This window comes from Lithobates pipiens, unplaced genomic scaffold (genome assembly GCF_037356315.1).
Source record: "Lithobates pipiens isolate NorthernLeopardFrog02 unplaced genomic scaffold, aLitPip1_a1.2 Scaffold_10, whole genome shotgun sequence".
In the NCBI taxonomy this organism is placed as follows: Eukaryota; Metazoa; Chordata; class Amphibia; order Anura; family Ranidae; genus Lithobates; species Lithobates pipiens.
Genome location: NW_027507686.1, coordinates 29,102,349 through 29,125,360, shown reverse-complemented (window position 1 = coordinate 29,125,360; position 23,012 = coordinate 29,102,349). Strand labels below are relative to the sequence as shown.

General features: G+C 43.4%; 1 protein-coding gene and 1 long non-coding RNA gene across 2 annotated transcripts in view; both read right to left on the bottom strand.

The window, feature by feature from the left end:
• Positions 1-5,281: 5,281 nt before the first annotated feature.
• LOC143928646 (uncharacterized) lies at positions 5,282-10,869 on the bottom strand. The gene is made up of 2 exons (XR_013262483.1): positions 8,824-10,869; positions 5,282-8,791 (listed from the first exon to the last, which is right to left on the bottom strand). It is a non-coding gene; the product is annotated as an uncharacterized LOC143928646 (long non-coding RNA).
• Positions 10,870-10,872: 3 nt separating this feature from the next.
• JPH3 (junctophilin 3) overlaps positions 10,873-23,012 on the bottom strand; it is a 162,359-nt gene continuing 150,219 nt past the window's right edge. Inside the window, exon 5 of the mRNA XM_077453355.1 lies at positions 10,873-12,147. Coding sequence (XP_077309481.1) covers positions 12,067-12,147 — 81 coding nt within the window. The 3' untranslated portion in view covers positions 10,873-12,066. The remainder of the gene's footprint in view (positions 12,148-23,012) is intronic.

Below are 23,012 nucleotides of genomic sequence, written 5' to 3'. Positions count from 1 at the left end.
GTTCACATACTGTAGTTATTTTTGAAAGTATTCATGAGCCAATGCAGTGATGTCCATTACAGAATCATGTCTGTTTTATTGCAGTGCTGTCTGAGGGCCCGAAGATCACAGGCATCCAATATTTATGTCTTGTCCCTTTTATGTGCAGAAATTTCTCCAGATTTTTGGAATCGTTTGATATCATCTACTGTAGATAATGATATATTTTGAAATCTTTGTAATAAGCTGCATCTAAAAATTGTTGAACCATTTTAGAATAATATTCCTCTACGTAAAATTGAAGATTGGTAAACCTCTGCCCATCTTTACTTCTGAAACACTCTGATTCTCTAATGCCGCGTACACACGAGCGGATTGTATGGCGTACTTAGTCCGTCATACAATCCGACGGACAATCCGTCGTAGTTTCCACTGAACGGACTTGACCACACGCGGATACACAAACAGTCCGTCGAAAGCTTGCGCGATGACGTACAGCACGTACGACGGGACTAGAAATAGGAAGTCCAAGACACAGCAAAGCACCCTTCCGCCGTGTAAATCCTTTCTGGGCATGCGCCATTCTTAGTCCGTCGAACTAGCATACTGACGACCGTATTGTCCGCTGAAACCAAAGTACGACGGACAGATTTTTGGAAAATCCGAAATTCTTAGTACTCCGGACTGCACGCTGAAAAAGTCCGCTGAAGCCCACACACGAGCGGATTGTCCGCTGAAATGTGTTTCAACGGACTAAGTACGTCAAACAGTTCGACCGTGTGTACGCGGCATTAGACGCTCTTTTTATACCCATTCATGTTACCATACTCAATCATGTTACTGACCTGTTGCCAACTAACCTAATTGTAAAATGTTCTTCTAGCTCCCCCTTTTTGGTACCATTTGCTGTGCCAGCTTTTTGTTGTCCTGTCCCAACTTTGAGACGTGTTGCTGCCATCAATTTCAAAATTACCTTATTTATTTCTTAAAATGATACATTTTCTCAGTTGAACCTGATGCTGACCGTCCCATGCACATTTACTGTGGCAGGGCGGCCACTCTGTGCAGAATCGCGTACATGTACGTGATCCTGGACTACCGGGTCTGGTCCTGCTGGTTGTTTGAGGCACAGGCAGAACGGCGATCTGCCTATGTAAACAAGGCAGATCGCCATTCTGTGACAAGGGAAGGCAGTGATTTTGTGTTTCTCTTCCTTCTCACAGTACAAGCACTCCCCACACAGTTAGAAAGCACTCCCTAGGAACACATGTAACCCTTTTGATTGTCCTGATGTTAACCCCTTCCCTGCCAGTGACAATAGTGCAGAAACAGTGCATATTTTTTTAGCACTGATCACTAAATTAGTGTCACTGGTTCCCAAAAAGTGTAAGTTAGGTGTCCGATTTGTCCACCGCAATATTGCAGTCCCGCTATAAGTCGCTAATCGCTATTACAAGTAAAGACAAAAGGTTCCAAAAATAAAGTATCTCACAAAAGTGAGTACACCCCTCACATTTTTGTAAATATTTTATTCTCTCTTTTCATGTGACAACACTGAAGAAATGACACTTTGCTACAATGTAAAGTAGTGAGTGTACAGCTTGTATAACAGTGTCAATTTGCTGTCCCCTGAAAAAAAAAAAAAAAAAATATATATATATATATGTATATATATTTTTTTCCCCCTTTTTAATATTAGAATATATAATTTTATATATACTTTTTAACCTGAATTTTCATTGGTAATACCACTTTTGACTTGGCCCCTGTTTTCTTCCACCACATTCCAGAAAAGAGCTGCTGCCATCTGTTTTGCAGCCATAACATAAATCCGTGATGGCGCTGCTACATGGCGTGTGCAGAATTGTCCTGTCGGGTCCACAAGTGTTGTCTGAACAATTCCCTCTCTGCCTATGAAGCTTTATTAATATGATGTATTGCGCTAACACTAAGCTGCATGTGAGGCCTCAACGCCTGACACCACCAGCTGCTAGGAAATGCCTTGCACAGGTCAGTGAAGATCTGGGCCTCATTCACAAAGCTGAGCAGCGTGCATGTACAGTGACTCCTAATTGGCTGGGCAGGAGATGAAGGTTATGGATAGGGCTCCTCACAGTGACTACAGGAGGACAATCTTTGTGTCTGAGGCATTGTTTTAATATATTCTGTTACAGGTTTGATGCGGTCTGTGTTGCTGAACTCTCACTGTCATGTCCTTGGGGAGCGCGCTCCATGACGCTTGGGATTTCTGTGCAGCACAAGCAGTGTTGTCAGTTCACTACAGGAAGTTAGGAGCTCACTGGATTTTCAGCAGATCAACAGGCACTTTTCTGCACTTGCAGAACCTATACAGCCCCAACACTGGCCATGCACATAATGTGGCAGCCTTGCTTTCCACATACAGTGCCTTGAAAAAGTATTCATACCCCTTGACATTTTCCACATTTTATCATGTTACAACCAAAGAAATAAATGTATTTTATGTGATAGACCAACACAAAGTGGCACATAAGTGTGAAGTGGGAGGAAAATGATAAATGGTTTTCATTTTTTTACAAATAAATATGTGAAAAGTGTGGGGAACATTTGTATAGTGCCCCCCGGTGTCAATACTTTGTAGAACCGCCTTTCACTACAATTACAGCTACAAGTCTTTTTGGGGATGTCTCTACCAGCTTTGCACATCTATAGAGGAACATTTTTGCCCATTCTTCTTTGCAAAATATCTCAAGCTCTGTCAGATTGGATGGAGAGCGTCTGTGAACAGCAATTTTCAAGTCTTACCACAGATTCTCAATTGGATTTAGATCTGGGCTTTGACTGGGCCATTCTAACACATGACTATGCTTTGATCTAAACCATTCCATTGTAGCTCTGGCTGTATGTTTAGGGTCGTTGTCCTGCTGGAAGGTGAACCTCCGCCCCAGTCTCAAGTCTTTTGCAAACTTAAGCCGCGTACACACGAGCGGAATGTCCAACAGAAAAAGTCAGACAGGAGCTTTTCATCATATATTCCGATCATGTGTATGCCTCATCAGACTTTTTTTTCGAAAATTCTGACGGACCTAGAAATAGAACATGTTTTAAATATTTCCGACGGAATCAATTCCTATCGGGAAAACCGCTCATCTGTATGCTGTTCCGACGGACCAAAAACGACGCATGCTCTGAAGCAAGTAGGGGACGGAAGCTATTGGCTACTGGCTATTGAACTTCCTTTTTCTAGTCCCATCATATGTGCCGTACGTCATCACGTTCTTGATGATTGGACTTTGGTGTGATTGTGTGTACGCAAGACAGTTTCAACGGAACTCCGTTGGAAAAACCTTCAGAGTTTATTCCGACGGGAAAACCGGTCGAGTGTACAGGGCATAACAGGTTTTCTTCTAAGATTGCCCTGTATTTGGCTCCATCTATCTTCCCATCAACTCTGACCAGCTTCCCTGTCCCTGCTGAAGAAAAGCATCCCCACAACATGATGCTGCCACCACCCTGTTTCACGGTGGGGATAGTGTGTTCAGGGTGATGTGTAGTTTTACTTTTCTGCCCCACATAGCGTTTTGCTTTTAGGAAAAAAAAAACTATTTTGGTCTCATCTGACCAGAGCACCTTCTTCCATGGTTGTTGTGTCCCCCACATGTCTTCTCACAAACTGCAAATGGGACTTATTATGGCTTTCTTTTAACAATAACTTTCTTCTTGTCACTCTTCCATAAATGCCAGATTTGTGGAGAGACGACTAATAGTTGTCCTGTGGATAGATTCTCCCACCTGAGCTGTAGATCTCTGCAGCTCCTGCTTCTCTGATTAATGCTCTCCTTGCCCGGCCGGTCAGTTTAGGTGGACGGACATGTCTTGGTAGGATTGCAGTTGTGTCATACTCTTTCCATTTTCGGATGATGGATTGAACAGTTCTCCGTGAGATGCTTTATACTTCTCCACAACTTTACTCCTGACCTGTCTGGTGTGTTCCTTGGCCTTCATGATCCTGTTTGATCACTAAGGTTCTCTAACAAACCTCTGAGGGCTTCACAGAACAACTGTATTTATATAGAGATTAAGTTACACACAGGTGGACTCTATTTACTAATTAGTTGACTTCTGAAGGCAATTGGTTTCACGAGACTTTAATTAGGGGGAATCAGAGTAACGGGGGATGAATACAAATGCATGCCACACTTTTCACATTTATTTGTAAACAATTTTGAAAAACATTTATCATTTTCCTTCCACTTCACAATTATGTGCCACTTTGTGTTAGTCTATCACATAAAATCCCAATAAAATACATTTACGTTTTTGACTGTAACATGACAAAATGTGGAAAATGTCAAGGGGTGTGAATACTTTTTCTCAGGCACTGTATATGCATACCCCCGGCCTCCTAAGAGTTTGCTCACTCAGCATCACCAGCACAGTGGCTTTGCTGTCACTGTAAGCTCCCAGGCACTGTTAATGATTGGGAGCTAGAGGGCCAGGCTCTGGATCACTTGATCTCTGTGACAGCCAATTACAGTGATCACATGACCAGGCAGCCCATCTAACACCACTGGTTTTACAAACTTTTAGCCCTTGTACACGCGGTCGGAGAATCCGTCGGAATGTGTCCTATCGGACCGTGTTGTCGGATAATCCGACTGTGTGTGCTATGCATTGGACTGATTCCGTCGGAATATCCGTCGGACCCAATTTTCCAACTTGTTGGAAATATTTTCCGACCAACTGGGCCGATCGGACATACTCCGATCATGTGTAGAGAATTTTGATCGGACCAAGTGCCACGCATGCTCAGATCAGATTCCTACATCAAAGCTATTGGCTACTAGCCTGAATGTAGTCCCATCGTAACGAAATTACGTCATCACGTTCTGAATGATCGGATTTTTCAACAACTTAGTCCGACCGTGTGTATACAACAGTTTCGGACACAATCCGTCAGACAAAATCCGACGAATTTGGTTGGCAGAATGTCCGACCGTGTGTACAGGGACTTAAAGGGCCATGTCTTGTTGGCTGTAAAGAGATAAAGGACTGTGAAATGTGCATGTGTTGCTAAGAAATAATAAATATGTTTTGTGCCCTGACAAACACGGGTCTATTTACTGAAAAAAAGAGCTAATAATCCTAAAAACGACATGTACATTCCTAGCAACATCGAATGTTCCTAGGATATTTTTCTCTCCAAGTCGAATGTTGAGTGATTCAGGAAAGTACTTGATTTTCTCGTGGGACCTGTGAACAAAAGCGTTAACACTGGTGACTCCACATGATGGTGGAATTATACGAGGCTCCACAAGCAAGGTGAAACAAGAATGCGTAATTTTTAATGAATATGCATATTTATCATAAGGAACTGAGGGAACGGGGTCAGCAGGCATGGTACAAAGAAGTTCCAACAAATGGAGATTGGGGGACATATAGAAAAGAATACATTGTTTCTGTCTTTTTTTTTTCTTCATTTTTTTTTTGTTTTTTTTTTGTTTTTGTCATTTCCAAAGTATCTCTGTACAAGGTCAGTCAGATTCTGCATATATTGTGCAAAGAAATAACATGCTGTTAATCTCAAGCGTGGACATCCATGGACCCTCTGAGACCCACTTAACGACTTCATCCCACCCCCAACAAATGATGACCCCCCCCCCCTCCCCCAATATCTGGTGGTGAAGAATGTAGGACCTGGTGATAATGCTGCAGCTGCACCATCCAGCACTGCAGAATCTTCTGATTTATTTATTACCAACAAGTCCCAAGCATTGGTCAGGGGGGCAGAACAAAGTCTATCAATGCCCAGAAAATTGGTGCCATCAGACGTTTCTAGTGGAGTGATAGGTTTCTTATGTGCATTGTATTACATTCACTTTAAGGTGAACCCGTGCTTTGCAACAGGTTTACCCAATTGCCCCCCTTCTTGTCCTGCTGCTTATTTTTTTAGCTTTCCTCCTCTGCACCTTGCCACATTCAACTTCCAGAGAGAAGAGTAGAAGGGCTTTGTAAGCTCCAAGTCCCTGTAGTCGCTAAGGACTCCCCCCCCCCCCCACCCCCCAGCTCTAGAACCCAATAGCGGGGGACATGAAAGGATCCCAATATCAAAACATGAAAGTACCGGGTATTTCGCTTTGCTCTCCCAGAAAAAAAGAACAGTCAAGGAAAGATGAGCATAAGCTGCAGGAAAGGGCAGTTAAGAGAACTTGTTTCTTTTGGTTGGACATAGATGTCATTCTGCTAAGGATCTCACATGAAAAACCATTATGTCATTCTGCTCAGAACCTCACATGAGCCACCATGATGTCATCCCGCTAAGGACCTCACATAAGCCACCATGATGTCATCCCGCTAAGGACCTCACATAAGCCACCATGATGTCATCTTGCTAGAGACAACACATGGGCCACCATGATGTAAAGCAGCTAAGAACTGTACATGAGCCACAGTGATGTTGTCCTGCTCAAAACTTTAAGAGCCCCCAGGATGTCATCCTGCTCAGGACCTCACATGAGCCACGGTGATGTCACCCTGCTAAGGACCTCACAAAAGCCACTGTGATGTCATCCTTCTCGGGACCTCAAATGAGCCACCATGATGTCATTCTGCTCAGGATCTCACTAACCACCAAGATGTCATCCTGCTCAGAACCTCACAAAAGCCATTGTGATGTCATCCTACTCGGGACCTCAAATGAGCATCCATGATGTCATCCTGCTTTGGACCTTACATGAGCCACTATGGTGTCATCCTGCTAATGACATCACATGAGCCACCATAATGTTCTGCTGAAGACCGCACATCAACCACATAAGACCGCACACCAGCCACAGTGATGTTGTCCGGTTCAAAACTTTACATGAACCACCAAGAGGCCATTCGGCTCAGGACCTCACATGAGCCATTATGATGCCATCCTGCTCAGGACCTCACCAGCCACCAAGTTGTCATCCTGCTTCAGACCTCATGTGAGCCACCATGATGTAATCCTACTATGTACTTCACATGAGCCACCATGATGTCATTCTTCTAAGGACCTCACAAGCCACCATAATGTCATCCTGCTCAGAACTTTATATGAGCCACCCTGATGTTAACATGCTCAGGATCTCACGAGTCACCATGATGTCATCTTGCTAAGACCCTCACATGAACCACCCTGATGTCATCCTGCTATAGACCTCACACGAGTCATCATGATGTCATATTGCTAAGAACCTCACATAAGCCACCATGATGTCATCCTGCTAAGGACCTTATGAGCCACCATGAATTCCTGCTCAGGACCTTACATAAGCCACAATGATGTCATCTCGCCAGGGACATCATATGAGCTACCAAGATGTCATTCTGTTTAAGACCTTACATAAGCCCCCACAATGTCATCCTGCGCAGGACTTTACATGAGCCACCATGATATCATCTTACTCAAAACCTCACATGAGCCACCATAATGTCCTCTTGCTCAGAATCTCATACAAGCTACTATGATAACATCCTGCTCAGAACCTTGCATGAACCATTTTAACCACTTGCCGACTGTGTCATGCAGATATACTGCGGTACAATGGCTCTCCTGAGCGAAATCCCGTACGGGTACGTTCTACCTGTTTTCGACCACCAGAGGGAGCGCTCAAGTCGCCGGAGGCACCCGCTGCACAGAGGGGGACCTGATGCGTGTGGCTGGTGGGCAGAATCGCTGCCAGCCATGCGCACTCACGTGCACGAGCGTCAGCATGGGGATTTGTGTGTGTAAACACACAATTCCCTGTGCTGTCAGAGTAGAGGAGCCATATCGTTTTTTCCTACTAAGTAGCAAAAACGATATGGCTCCTCTCCTAGTCACTCTTATCCCCATACAGTTAGAACATGCTAAGGGAACACACATTTAACCCCTTGATCGCCCCCTAGTGTTAACCCGTTTCATGTCAGTGACATTTACACAGTATAGCACTGAGCGCTGTATAAATGCCAATGGACCCAAAAAGTGTCAAAATCTCCGATCTGTCCGTCGCAATGTAGCAGTACTGCTAAAAATCACAGATCACCGCCATTACTAGTAAAAAAATAAAATAATAAAAATGCCATAAATTTTTCCCATACTTTGCAGACGCTATAACTTTTGCGCAAACCAATCAATATACGCTTATTGCGATTTTTTTATTGTTACCAAAACGATGTAGAAGAATATATATTAGCCTAAACTGATGAAGAAATTTGTTTTTTTGAAAAACTTTTGGATAATAGCAAAAAGTAAAAAAAAAATGGTTTTTTTTTTCAAAATTGTCGCTATTTTTTTGTTTATAAAGCAAACAATAAAAACCGCAGAAGTGATCAAATTTGTGGGGAAAAAAAAAAGTCGTAAATTTTGTTTGGGTACGACGTCGAACGACGGCGCAACTATCAGTTAAAGCGACACAGTGCCGAATCGCAAAAAGTGCTCTGGTCAGGAAGGGGGTAAAATCTTCCGGGGCTGAAGGGGTTAAAATGGTAACAGGCTGATAAAATGAATGATCAATTGAATGAAAGTTGTCTCGCTGTGTGAAAAATATGTCAGGCAGTTTTACTGGGATAGACAGACTGAGAAGATATTCGGCTATGTTGGATCAAGTCACCTGATTGCCTGGAACCTTGCCTGGCAGTGGCAGTGGGGTACGTGTGACTTCACATATAGCAGAGGAAAGGATTGGGACAAAGAAGTTGGGTGACTGTAGTAGGTACATTGTATGGAGGATAAATTGGCTTCTTCTGTTCTACATCAGACTACTACTCTTTGTTTTAATGAAGGCCGTCTTCTGGTTCCTGTTGTCTGTAGGGCACGTATTTCGACCTTCTGCCTGTCTATCTGTCTCCTGCCTTGACCTTCTGCCTGTGATATGACTCCTATCTGTCTCCTGCCTTGACCTTCTGCCTGTGATATGACTCCTATCTGCCTCCTGCCTTGACCTTCTGCCTGTGATATGACTCCTATCTGCCTCCTGCCTTGACCTTCTGCCTGTGATATGACTCCTATCTGTCTCCTGCCTTGACCTTCTGCCCATGATATGACTCCTATCTGCCTCCTGCCTTGACCTTCTGCCCATGTAATGGCTCAACCCTAACGCTGCCTGCCCTGACCTCTGCCTGATTAAGGACCTTTCTTTTGCTTGGTGATCTGATACTTCTCATTTGTTAGCCGTCAGGGTAGAATTGCATTGGAACCCGGAAATCTCACATAGTTAAACCCGGACCAACTCCTTTTATGGTCCTTCTCATGACCACACTCATAAAATTGCATTTCTTCTTCCAGGTTTTGTAGATTGTAAAGACATTTGTAAAAAAAAATAATAATAATCAGGTGGTGTTATTTCAAATTCTCAAATCTTTGAATCCAACCTTTCTCTTATAACTTTGTCTCTTAACATAGAAAAAAATTTGTAACAGAACTGCTTGGCCAGCTTGGAAAGGTCCTGCTGATCATTGTAATTCCATGCTATGAAAACACAGCTGCTCTACAGATAGTATACAGGATGCTCTTTTCCTGTATAAACCATAGAAGTTTAGAAAAGGAAGCCAAACCACAAGATGAGAGTCCAAGAAGTCTTTAATTGCTCATAATTTCATCATATAAAGTCCAAAGCGTTTTTGGGGATCAAACATACTGCTGCATCAGGGCTTGAAACAATTGGACACAAATGGATCGATATTAAATCTGACATTGTTCTCTTTAAAAACCGTTATACCAAAATGATTAGCAGCAGTTAAATTCTTTTTTTTTTAGCCCTGATGAAGGAAGAGTGTTTGGCTCCTGAATGGCGTCGGTGATTATATGATCAAATTATGAACACTTGTTTCCTGGACTCGCTCATCTCGCGGTTCGGTGCTCCGTTCTATACTTCATGGTTTGAGTCGCCTCCGAGTTCCCATTGAGGAAACCACCTGAGGCACCTCACCAAAGCTAGTGGGCTTATTGGAAATCTTCCTCCACTTGACTGTACGAATTCATTTTGAAGTCCCAGCGTCTCTTTTAGTAGGTCTTCCTACATGAACCACCCAATAGTCCACAGGCCAAATATTAACTAGCAAAGGATTGGTGAGCGGTTTATGGCCAACCCATCAATGCCACCAATTTGGTGCCAAGACAAAGGAAGAGTATCAGGTCAGAAAAAAAAAAAACAACTCCTTCTACGTAAAACCAACAATTTTAACATTTTCCAAAATTTCTCATGGCCCAAAATGCGTTAGTGAAGAGACAGGTGGCACTCTGATTAAAATTACAGTGGATGAAAAGAAGACTAGAAGCCAACATCATGCATGCAGGAACAGACGGGGGGTTCGGGTATTTTTTTTTTTCAGCTGATTAAAATAACTTTTTTTTTTTTTTTGCCAGAGATACAATGTTCACATTGCTGTTATAATCCCGATTTGGGGGAAGGGATGGTTTTCAGCAGCGGCAGAGCGAGTTTTGTATAATGCCCCGCAGTTTACATTCCAGTTTTTGTGGGGGTAGAAGGAAGAGGTTGCTGTTCTTAGCCGGTCAGAAGTGAATATTGCACCATGAAAATGAAATCCTCCAAAGCATTCTTGGCGGGGCTAAGAAAAAATTGTGTTCACTTCACAGGTCCGTTCAGGTACAAAGGGGACATGAAAATAATGGAGGTAAGCTTCTTTTTTTGGCTAGCCAATCACTGCATTACAGACCTAGGTCATCAGTTCCCGTTGCAGACTGATTGGTTGCGTGTTCTAAAATTCTTTGGCGGATTCTAATTTTATTGGTGAGCAGTATATAGAAAGGGAAAAAAAATAAAATAAATTATGCGTTTCTCAGAAATAAATTGGATGTGTGAAGTGAACACAATTTAACATAAAAATGTATGCTAGTGAACTATTAAGTTTACTTTTTATTGGACCACATTCAGTAAAAAACAAAAATTTCTGGACAGTATAAAAAAAATAAATAAAAAAATAAAAAAACCTTTGGAGTAATTCTGCAAGACCACAAATGGGTCGTTAATCCAAATTATTTTTGTATTCATTTTTTTTTTTCACGTGTCCGAGGCGTCTTGGGGCGCCATTGTGAACGGCGGAACTGAGAGGGGTAAGTGGACCCTTGGTTGATGACAATCTGAGCTTCAAGAATTATCTGCCCTAGAGTTGTCCAGTTTCGTGTTAAACAAAAGAAAGGGGTTCATTTCAATGCATAACTTTTTTTTTTTTTCTCTGTCCAGCCCAAAATTTTTTTTTTGGGCTGGAAATACACATATAATTCGTAGACAATTACAAATTAATTTTTTGGGGAAAGAACTATTTAGAATTTGGGTCCAATAAAAAGTGGAAAATAATAGAACTGGCTTCATAAAGAACCATTTGCTGTGAACTCTAGTGAATGTCCACCTGTCTAAAGTTTAACTGTAAAAAGAAAAAAAAAACTGTAAAAAAAAAAAAAAAAATGCTACAATCAAAAAAAATATTAAAATATTAATCAGCAATGGCACTACACATTCCATTTTTTTTTCATAGCATCCGCCTAGAATGAAGACCATTAAACAGTCGTGGGTAACCTCTGACCATGAACGGTTCGCAACATCGTCCATTAAGTGGGTCAACCAAGTGTCTTTGTCTTTTGTTTTTTTTTTCTAGGTTTTTTTTGTTTTTTTCCTGTTAAAACCCATTTCACATGTACAACGCAGCTTTCAGGAAAGGACTGACCAGGGTAAAAAAAAGAAAACCAAAAAAGTCAATATCTTTTTGCATTCTCACATGCCAAACAAGCAAGAAGGAATAAACCCAACAAACAGAAAAAAAAAAAGAAAGAAAGAAAGAAAAAAAAGAAATGACGTTACCCACGGGAGGGGAAAGGCAAACTGTGATTTAAACTTAATTCTTGTTCCTTTGGAAGAAAAAATAAATAAAATTAAATAATGGATATTAAAATGTAGAGGCTCAATCAGAAAATTCAGCCGATGACGGAGCCATAGTTGCATTCCTGGCTCTATAAGCTGCGTCCAGACTTCTAGAATTTTTAGTTTACATATATATGTTTTTGTTTTTTTTTTGTTTTTAGTTTGAAAATTTTATTATTTATCTTTTTTTTTTTTTTTTTTTGCAAACGTTGGAGCAGTCCCATCAAATGAAAAAGTGAATAAACAAAATGGCAACTCCGATGTTTAGCAAAATAACCATGACTACCAGGATGGGGGCGGAGCCCTGAAAGAGAAAGAAAGGAGACAGAAAGAGTTAGAAAACAGAACAGAAAAAAAGGAATAGCATAGTCCATGTGGACGAAACAGACTTACAGGTGTATTTATACAAAAAAAATGGCAGAGCTATTCATCCTGTGAAACTGCATGCAAAATTAAATGTTACTAGGCTATTATTACTTCAGGTTGGATGTTCTTCATTCTGATAAATAGTGTGAATAAGAAAAATACCACACCATGGCCACTAGATGGAGCTGATAATCATAAGAAATTAATACTTATTTACTATAATTGTCAGCTCCCTCTAGGGGCTATAATTTGGTATTTTCCTGATTCACGTTATTCTCACAAATGAAGAACATGTGACCTGGAGAAAAAAAATGTGCCTAGTAACATTAAGATGAATATAGATGCAGTTTTGCAGAGTGCATAGCTTTGCGATTTATTGTTAGGAATACACCCCTTACAGTGTATGTCAAACCAAAAATGTTTTTTTGAAATTTTTGGATAGCCTAGAAAAGGATTTGAACCTGTTGTCTGTTTTAATTTTAATTTAATTTTTTATTTTTACTGCTACCCAGTGCTTTATTAAAGAGATTTTCCCTTTACCTCCTGTCCTGCTGACAACTTTTTCACTAGACAGGAAATGTGGGAAATCTGCAACAGATGCATAGACAGAAATAATAATCTGAAACATCAGAGAGGCACTGGATTAGATTTATCTGTGCCTGAGCGATCGCATGACATCATCCCAATATCAGCGATCGTAATTACATGACATCACACTGCCAGTGTTCCCTACATTGGACAATCACATGACGTCCTCCCAATGTCAGCATTCATTAAATAATGATTTAGGTTTCAGTAGACTTTTTGGGTACCATGACAGTCCCGTTTTTTTGGTATAAATCTTTATGGAATTATTATTAGGAATGAAAGGTACACCAGTTAAAGAGGAATTCCGCCCGCCCCTTTAAAAATTGACTTTTAACATTAGGACACTTACCTGTCCTGGAGTCCAGCGATGCTGGTGTTCTGCCAAGAAAGTTCCCCCCGGCGAATAAGGACCCCCCTATGCTGCGCAGGAGCAGCGCTTGCACAGTACGGACCACAGCGGAGCCGCCGAAAATAGCCAAAGCTGAACACAGTGAGCTGTACACGGCGCCTGTAACAGGGCCTCTCGCGGGCTCGCTGAGCTTGCCACGCTTCGGGCACGGAGTCGCTTTGCTCGACATATTATTATTCTAACTCTATGTCCACTTGGATGGTGGGGCTTGAACCTGGACGTAGGGCAGAATGTAGTGCGCAGGCGCCGTGTACAGCTGACACACTGGGGTTGATTTACTAAAGGCAAATAGACTGTGCACTTTGCAAAGTGCAATTGCACTCTGCAATTGCATTTGCTCCAGAGTTTAGTAAATGAGCTAAAGCTTTACTTTGCAAAGAATACCCAATCACGTGCAAGGAAAATTAAAAAAACAGCCTTTTTGCTAGCATATGATTGGATGATGGAATTCAGCGGAGCTTTTCCTCATTTACTAGGCTCTGGAGCAACTGCACTTGCAGAGTGCAATTGCAATTTACAAAGTGCACAGTCTATTTGCCTTTAGTAAATCAACCTCACTGTGTTCAGCTTCGGCTACTTTCGGCGGCTCCGTGGTCGTTCGTACTGCTCAAGCGCAGCGCATGCGCAGTACAAGGGGGTCCTGGGGTCCAAGGGGGTCCTTATCCACCGGGGGAACTTTCTCGGCATGACACTGGCACCACAGCCGATGTTTACATCAGCTGGTCGGGTGCTGCCACCACCATTGCTGGTAAAGGGAATCCGGCAGTATAGCCTTTCGGCTTCACGGCCGGGTCCCTAATGATTATGCACGAAGCATGCTGTGATTTCTCACTGGCCAGGCAGAAGGGGAGGGAGGAGGAGGGAGGCCGAACTGCTGACGTACTTCGCCAGTGGCATTGTATCCCCGAAGTGGGAACAGGTACACCCCCCTCCCCCGGAAGGTGCCAAATGTGGCATCAGAGGGGAGGAGGAATTAGATAAGCGGAAGTTTCACTTTTAGGTGGAACTCCGCTTTAAGTGAGTGTTTCCATGATGTTTATCTATGTCTAGTTTATTGGAACATCCAACCAATTTCAGGGGTTCAAACCCTTCCTTCATCAGGGCTTATAAATGCTCTCACAGGACTGAGTAAGATGCTTTTAGTACTTGTAATTATATAAAAAATAAAGCAGTATTGGTAGTATTACAAGGTTGTATACCATGTCTCTAGTTTGCAACCTGCTAATAAATACTTTTTTTTATAGAATTAAATGGTGGTTGTTGCAGTTTTTTTTTAATCACACTCTGCGCAGTGGTTTTTCAAATGCAGTTTTTTGGGAAAAACTAAATTGATAGAATTTGAATGCAAAAAATACAATTTTTGGGGGGTAAAATATAAAAAATTATGTTATGCCATGTAAATAGATACCTAGCCTGCCACGCTTTAAAATTGAGCTCACTTGTGGAATGGCGACAAACTACGATACTTAAAAATCTCAAAAGGCGATGCATTACATTTTTTTTACTGGTTACCAGTTCAGAGTTACAAAGGAGATCTAGCACTAGAAATGTTGTGCTTGCAGTTATACCTCCTCCCCTCCCTGTTGCATATTTTGCTATCAACTCTTGGCTTGTTCCTCGACTAAGCTTCTGCCTGATCCCAAACTGCAACTACTTGTTACTGACCTTTGGCTTGTTAACTGACTACGTTTTTGTTTGATCCTTACCTGCTTATCTGCTACTGGACCCCAACATGTTCACCTCCTGATGGGGCGATCCCACCAATCCATCTACATCAACAGGAGCTCTGGTGAACACCGGTTAGTACTTAGACTCCGCCCCTCAGGTGAGCTCTCGTCATTCACCAGGGTGACTGCCTGTGTACCTATCCTGCTGGTCAGTGGTGGTCCCGCTACTGCTATAGCAACTGGTCTTCGAGCCTGACCCCCGATCATGACATAACCCTTCTTTTTGTTTGCATATTCACTTACAGAATCCTGAGAGAGATTCTCTGCACTGAAAACCAACCTCATGCTTTTGACCTTTCCCCACACTGCCCCTGGTTATTATTCAACTCAAAATGAGATATCACTAAAAGATCTGATTCTTTACTAAGAAAAAATTCTAAAAGGTCAAACATATAATAAAAATGTTGGCCTGTCCATAAAATGTGTAGTGCGAATACTGTTTGCATGACCTACTTATGTGTTCGGCTCTGCGCGGGGGGTACGAGGGCTCTTACATTTTTTTTTCTTATTCAAAACTTTTTATTTTATTTTTACACGGACCCTTTCATTTTTTGTATCACTTTTATTCCTATCACAAGAAATGTAAACATCCCTTGTGATAGAAATAAAGCATGACAGGTCCTCTTCATGGAGAAGTCTGGGGTCTGGGGTATAAGACCCCAGATCTCTCCTCTACCCTTGAAAGCATAAGATCAGAAAAAAAATGCATCGATCTCATGCTTTCCCATAAAAAATGGCAGCGTTTACATCTGCCCAAACCAGAAGTGATGAGAATGCTTGTTGCTTCCCGTCTCCTAGATCAGTGGTCTCCAAACTGTGACCCGGGGGCCAGATGCGGCCCTTTGCTAGCTTTTATCTGGCCCTTGGGGTGTCTTTTTATTCACGGACACTAATGATTGCACAATTCCTCCCAATGGTACCAACGACGGGGCACAGTTCCTCCCATTGACACCAACAGTGGGGCCCAATAACACCAATGATGGGGCACAGTTCCTCCCAATGACACCAACAATGGAGCCCAATGACACCAACAATTGGGCACAATTCCTCCCAATGACACCAACAATGGGGCCAAATGACACCAATGATGGGGCACAGTTCTTCCCAATGACACCAATGATGGGGCACAGTTCCTTTCATTGCACCAACAATGGGGCCCAATGAAACCAATGATGGGGCACGGTTCCTCCCATTGACACCAACAATGGGGTCCAATGACACCAACAATGGGGCACAGTTCCTCCCAATGACACCAATGATGAGGCACAGTTCCTCCCATTGACACCAACAATGGGGCCTAATGACTCCAATGATGAGGCACAGTTCTTTCTAATGACACCAATGATGGGGCACAGTTCCGCCCATTGACACCAACAATAGGGCACAATGACACCAATGATGGGGCACAATTCCTCCCAATGACACCCAACAATGGGGCCCACTGACACCAACGGTGGGTCACAATTCTGCCTAATGACACTCAACAATGGGGCACAATTCCTCCCAATGACACCAACAATGGGGCCCAATGACGGAGCACAGTTCTTCCCCATGACACCAATGATGGGGCACAGTTCCTCCCACTGACACCAATAATGGGGCCCAATGACACCCAACAATGGGGCCCAGTGACACCAATGGCGGGTCACAATTCCGCCCAATGACACCCAACAATGGGGCAAAATTCCTGTCAATGTCACCAATGATGGGGAACATTTCCTCCCACTGACACCAAGGATGGGTCACCATTCCTCCCACTGACACCAATGATGGGGCACAATTCCTCCTACAGACACCAGTGATGGGGGATTGTTTACTCCCACTGACAGTGGGACATTTTGGCCACAGTCCGGCTCCCCTAAAGTCTGAAGGGCAGTAAACCAGCCCTTGGTTTAGAAAGTTTGGAGACCCCTGTCCTAGATCATAGAGGTCACCAAACACCTCTAGTGTAAGCGGGCGCAACCACCTGATGGGCACCAATCCCCGCCCCCTCCCACTGCCTGTAAAAGCAATTCAGCAGCTAATTAGCCACTAGGATTGCTGGCTGAAAATTTCGATACCAGGATTATGGTTGACAGCTGCAGCCATAACTCCAGTATAACCATTTGCAGTCAATCATGTACATGTGATTGGTGGAGAGTTGTTTTTATTTTATTGTGTTCAGTTACAACATTTATAAGCCATGATAAGGGGAAAGGGGGGGATTCTAAACCTCTGAAACGCGTTAGTTGTTCAATGTTGTCTTTATTGTGAATAATTAAAAGATTTTGCACTCTGTCACCCTCATTAGGCATAGAAATAAAAATTGAGTTTGGGTTCTATCCTCCCCCCACTCTAATATTTTAAATTCTGTTTGTGTCCCTGTTGCAGAGTTCCGCTCACTTCCCATCTGGCAAAACAGAGCCCCAGATAGCAGTAAAAACAAGTCAGGAGTTCTAATACCCTGTGGCTCCATCCAAAGCAAAAAAGACACATTTTTGGTTTGACATACATTTTAAAAAGAATCACCAAGCTAGATTACATGCAGTATATACACAGAGTTTAGTAAAGCGTCAAACCCAAACTTTATTTTAGCTTTGGTTGTGGAGAGGTTGATTTTGAAAGTTGTCTGCGCCTCCAATGGGGAGATTCCCCCTCACTTCCTGTTCTGGTACCTAGACAGGAAGTGAGGGGAAATGTCCCAAAATGGGGACACACACAGTAATAAAAACCTTTTTGTACTCAAAGTATTGTTTCAGTTGTGTCCCTATTGCAGAGATTTTTTGTTGACTTCCTGCAGTCTCTGCCGCCTCCACGCTGAATTCGCATCGAATGTGATCTGAACAGCAATGCGGTGCGAATCACATTGCGGTGCGAATCACATTGCGGTGTCTGGCATTGCAATAGTGTTAACCCAGCCTCAAATTTTTAACTAGGGGGTGATGTTGAGCATTTTGGAATATCTGAAGCTGCAGAGGAAGTTACACCTGCAGGAAAATCTCTCCTCCTGAAATAATATTGATTGGTCAAAGTGGGAGGGGAGATAACAATGCATTGGTTGCTTCGATGGGCGGTGAAAGCAGAAAATACAGACAGAGAAAGAGCAGACATCTCCCCAGCTCATATTAGAGACTGCAGGAAGAGATTACATTCTGTGCAGAGGAGAGAGATTAAAGAGGAGAAAAAAAAAGTGCTGCTCTAGATTAGGATTGCATGCACCTTGTTCGTTCTGAGTTCAACTTTTCTCCTGGTTACTTGAAATCAAGATTACATGTCTAATGACTCTACCTCTCTACAGTTATTTTGATGTGGGGGCCTCAATGTTTGCTGATTAACCACTTCAACACCGAGCACTTTTAACCCCTCTCCTGCCCAAGCCAATTTTCAGCTTTTAGCGCTGTCACACATTGTGCGGTCATGCAACACTGTACCCAAATGAAATTTCTATAATTTTTTTCACACAAATAGTTTTTTATTTTTTTTTAGCAAAAAAAGGAAAGAAGAGAACATTTTGAAAAAAAAGAAAAGTTTTTCTTAGTTTCTGTCTGAAAATTTTGTAAATAAGTAATTCTTCTCTCCTTCACCGATGTGTGCTGATGAGGCTGCACTGATGGGCATTGATGAGGCGGCACTGGTGAAGAGGCACTAATATGTAGCACTGATAGGCGGTACTGATAGTTATTTCCTTGTTTACATGTGATGAGCTGTGATTGGACAAAGCTGATCACATGGGTAACGAGCCACGTCATTGGCTCTTTACTGAGATCGGGTTTGCGCCATATCCCAGGGAAACAGCGCGCCTGCGATTGTGCCCGCTGGGGCATGCAGCGCGATGAGGCCGGGGCAACGTCATATGACGTCATCTCAGAACAAGAGAGCATCTCTGGGAGGCAGTTAAATATGTAGGCTCTGCCTCCTTAGTAGCCCTGTGGAGACTTTGCTTTACCATTTCTAACTTACTTGAATGCATGGACTGCAAGGGTTAAATGCCCACTGAGTATAGAGGTGCAGGGATAAGGTGTTTTAATTACCTTATCAAGGCTCCAGCAGGCTTCCTTGATCCATGTGACCGGTCCCCCGCAGCATGCTCTCCAAGCATCCAAGCAGCTTAGGACCATGCTTGCTATCTTGACTCCCCATGTACAATGTAGGGTTAATAGCCCTGCGCTGTACTTGATGGCAAGGGACCACCCCCATCCACAGAGCTCTCAGTGCTGGAGCCCAACTGGGTAAGCAATACACTTTATTCCTGCACCCCTGGACTAAAGGGTTGATTTTGTCTTATTCCCAGAGATCAGCTGGCCCTCCCTCCATGGTCATTAATATGGAGTTGCCTCCCCCATGGCCATTATGGAGTTGCCCCCTCACCTCATTCCAATTAATATGGAGTTGTCCCTTCACCTCATTCCAATTAATATGGAGTTGTGCACTCCCCCCATTCCAATTATTATGGAGTTGCCCCCTCCCCCCATGGCTATTAATATAGAGTTGCCCCGCCCCCCATGGCCATTAATATGGAGTTGCCCCCTCCGCCCATGGCCATTAATATGGAGTTGCCCCCCTCCAGCCCATGACCATTAATATGGAGTTGCCCCCTCCCCCCACATCGCCATTAATATGGAGTTTCCCCCTCCCCCATGGCCATTAATATGGAGTCGTCCCCCCATTGCCATTATTATGGAGTTCCCCCCTCTCCCCCATGGTCAGTAATATGGAGTGGCCCCCTCCCACTATGGCCATAAGTATGAAGTTGCCCCTTACCCCTATGATCATTAATATGGAGTTGCCCCATCCCTGCCATGGCCATTATTATGGAGTTTCCCCTCTCTACTAATATTGAGTTGCCCCCTCCCCGCCATGGACAGTTATTATGGAGTTGCCCCCTTTGGAGCTATAAAATCCTCAACTCTTCTTGACTTTCTGAGGGTGTCTGGGGTTAATCTGTGCCCATTTGTGAGGTCAGGTATTGATGTTGGATAAGAAGACCTAGCTAACCATTGCCATTCTAGTTCAGGGCTTTGTACAGGACACATAAGTCCCTAAACACAAACTGGTCACACCATGTCTTTATGGAGCTGGCTTTTGTACACAGGGGCACAGTCATGGGGGAACAGATAAAGGTCTTCACCAAACTGTTACCACAAGGTTGGAAGAGCACAATTGTATACAATGTCTTAGTATAATATAGTATTAACAGAACCCTTCACTGGAGACACTTGAACTCCATAATAGGAGGGGGAGTTTATGTACATCTGACCATATAATATAGGTGTGACGGTCAGGTGTTCACAGACATTGATCATGTAGTGTACAAGCAGAGCCACAAGGGGGAGCAATGTAAAAAAAATAGTGTCATATCAAAAATGACTACAGCAGAGCAATGGAAGTGGCATGGCGTTATCACGGTAGAAGCGTAGAAGCGTAGAAGCGTGAATAATGTGAATATCTGGGGTTACTGCAAAAGGCAATAAACTGTAGACCTGCCTAGATGTTCTGCAAATGTCCTGCAGGATCTCCTCATAACAGTAAACCTTGGATCGGCTCCGCCTCCATTTCACCCCAGAAGAACCATCTTAGTAGCAAATAGAAAAGTGTAATCGTCCCTTACCCAGCGTTCTTTTTTTCGTCCTTACACCAGTTCCTTTTTTTTGTTCCCTGTCTATGCTGCTGGTTTCTTCCCACCCTGGTTCAGCCTCTCCAGGGTGGCAGATGTCCATAAGTCCTGGTAAATCCGGTATATTGCATGTGCCAGGCTCTATTGCCTGCATTGTTTGGGGTATAAAATGCCCTTTGGACAAGAGAGCTCCAGGTAAGTATGATCCCTTTCCCTGGCCATTGCATGCCGGCTTGTACGGCATGTCTGCTGGTCTCTCAACCAGCTCTGCAGGCTCCTTAGGGTGTGCGCATGTGCTTTTCCACTCTTTTTTGTGGTTCGCCTTCCCCTTTTTCGGCTGGGGATGTATTGATTGCACAGCCCATGTGCAGGTGCATGCTTGGTATGGGAGCTAGCTTCTTTGCTAGGTTGTCTTGGTCCTGGGGTGGGATGGAGCCAACATGGGACGTCATCGCCATAAATATACAGCGATCACTTTTTATTACTTGTTTTTTCAGCATTTCCAATTTACCTGTCTCCCATTGGGCCTGTCCATAGCCCCTTTTCAAAAAATTTCTAGTCGCTGATAGCCCTTCTGCATCTGCGCAATATAAGAGCATACCATTATCTAGACCAGTGGTCTACAAACTGGGGCCCTTGGGACACTAACACCTGCAGACCTTGACTGTGTTTATACCTTTGGGGAAGCAAGAATACCCTAGCGTATTTCTTGCGAAAAAAAAGAATACCCTAGCGCAGTGGTCATCAACCCTGTCCTCAGGGCCCACTAACAGGCCAGGTTTGCAGGATAACTGAAATAAAATCACAGGTGATATCATTTGCTGCTCAGTGATTACCTTATTGACTGCATCTCCCCAAAGTAATACCTAAAACCTGGCCTGTTAGTGGGCCCTGAGGACAGGGTTGATGACCACTGCCCTAGCGGACAGGCTAAGCCGGGAGTTTCCAGACAAGAACTAATGTTCCTTAAATCCCAGATATCTCAGACCAATCTCCAACAACTGGGGGATTCCGGAAATGGACCTGATGGTGACTCCCAAGAATGCCCATCTTCTTCACTTCTGCTCCCACTTCTTCAGTCGCCACGCAATGCCTCAGGATGCCTTTCTATCCACTGGAAGTTCAACCTGTTGTATGTATTTCCAATGACAGCCTAAATTTTGAAAACCCTTCTGAAAATCAGCAGGAAGATAGCAATCAATGTAGTACCCTTCTGGCCAAGGAGGCCATGGTTTCCACTCCTAATCCAGATGACGATAGCTCCCATTTATCATCTACCTTGGAGTACAAACCTGTTGCTCCAGAAGCATTGTAACCATCACAATCCGCAGAGGCTGAACCTGACTGCGTTCTTACCGAAAGGGAGAAATTGTTAGCAGAGGTTCTTCTTCTGTCTGTCGTGCAAACTATGCTTCAAGCAAGACAATCCTCCACAAATGTCACTTATCATCGGATATGGAGGAAGCTCTTTTCCTTGGCAAAATCGGAAGGATTCGATCCCCTAGTACATGGGTGCTCAACCTGTGGCCCTCCAGCTGTTGCCGAACTACAAGTCCCATCATGCCTTTGCCTTTGGGAGCCATGCTTGTAACTGTTCAGACTTGCAGTGCCTCATGGGACTTGTAGTTTTGCAGCAGCTGGAGGGCCACAGGTTGAGCACCCATGCCCTAGTCCCTAATCTAGTGGAAATGTTGACGTTGCTTCAGATGGGTCTAGATATGGGTCTCAGCTACAATAGCTTGAAAGTTGGTGCAACATTCTCTCCAACTAGCTATGAAAGTAAAACCACCATTGAAAATGTTTTTTTTCCCTCATGGGATTTGACTCTGGTATTGGAAGTCCTCTGAGGTCCTTCTTTCCACCCTATTGAATCATGTCCCATGGAAAAGCTTACTTGGAAGGTAGTTTTCCTTAGTGCTATAACTTCAGCTCAAAGAGCTTCTGAACTTGAAGCACTCTCCTCGGAAGAACCTTTCTGTATTGTCCATTCCGACAAAGTCTTTCTTTGGCTTTCTCCGGAATTTATACTCAAAGTTTCCTCTGCTTTCCATTACATTTGGGAGGCAGTTCTACACTCCCTAGCAGGGGAGTAAGAAGATTTCTCTGGCTTGGACATGGTTACCCTAACAAGACCTACTGTATCTCCTAAAAACCAAGGAGTTCAGAGTAGATAAAAATCTCATTATTCGAAAGGACCAAAGAAGGGGAAATCAGTCTTTCAGAGAGTCATCGCTTCTTGGATACGAAATACAATACGCGTCTCATACCCTGTTAAAGGTCTGCTGCCACCACAAGAGATTAGAGCTCATTCAACACGGGGAGCATCGGCATCTTGTGCATCTCATGCTAGGGTTTCGACGTAAATTATATACAATGCAGCCAGCTGGAGCTCACCGAATACATTTGTTAAGCATTTTAAACTTGATGTAATGTCAGCCTCCCATTCCCATTTTGGCAAGGCTGTTCTGTTCCCAAAAGTAAATGAG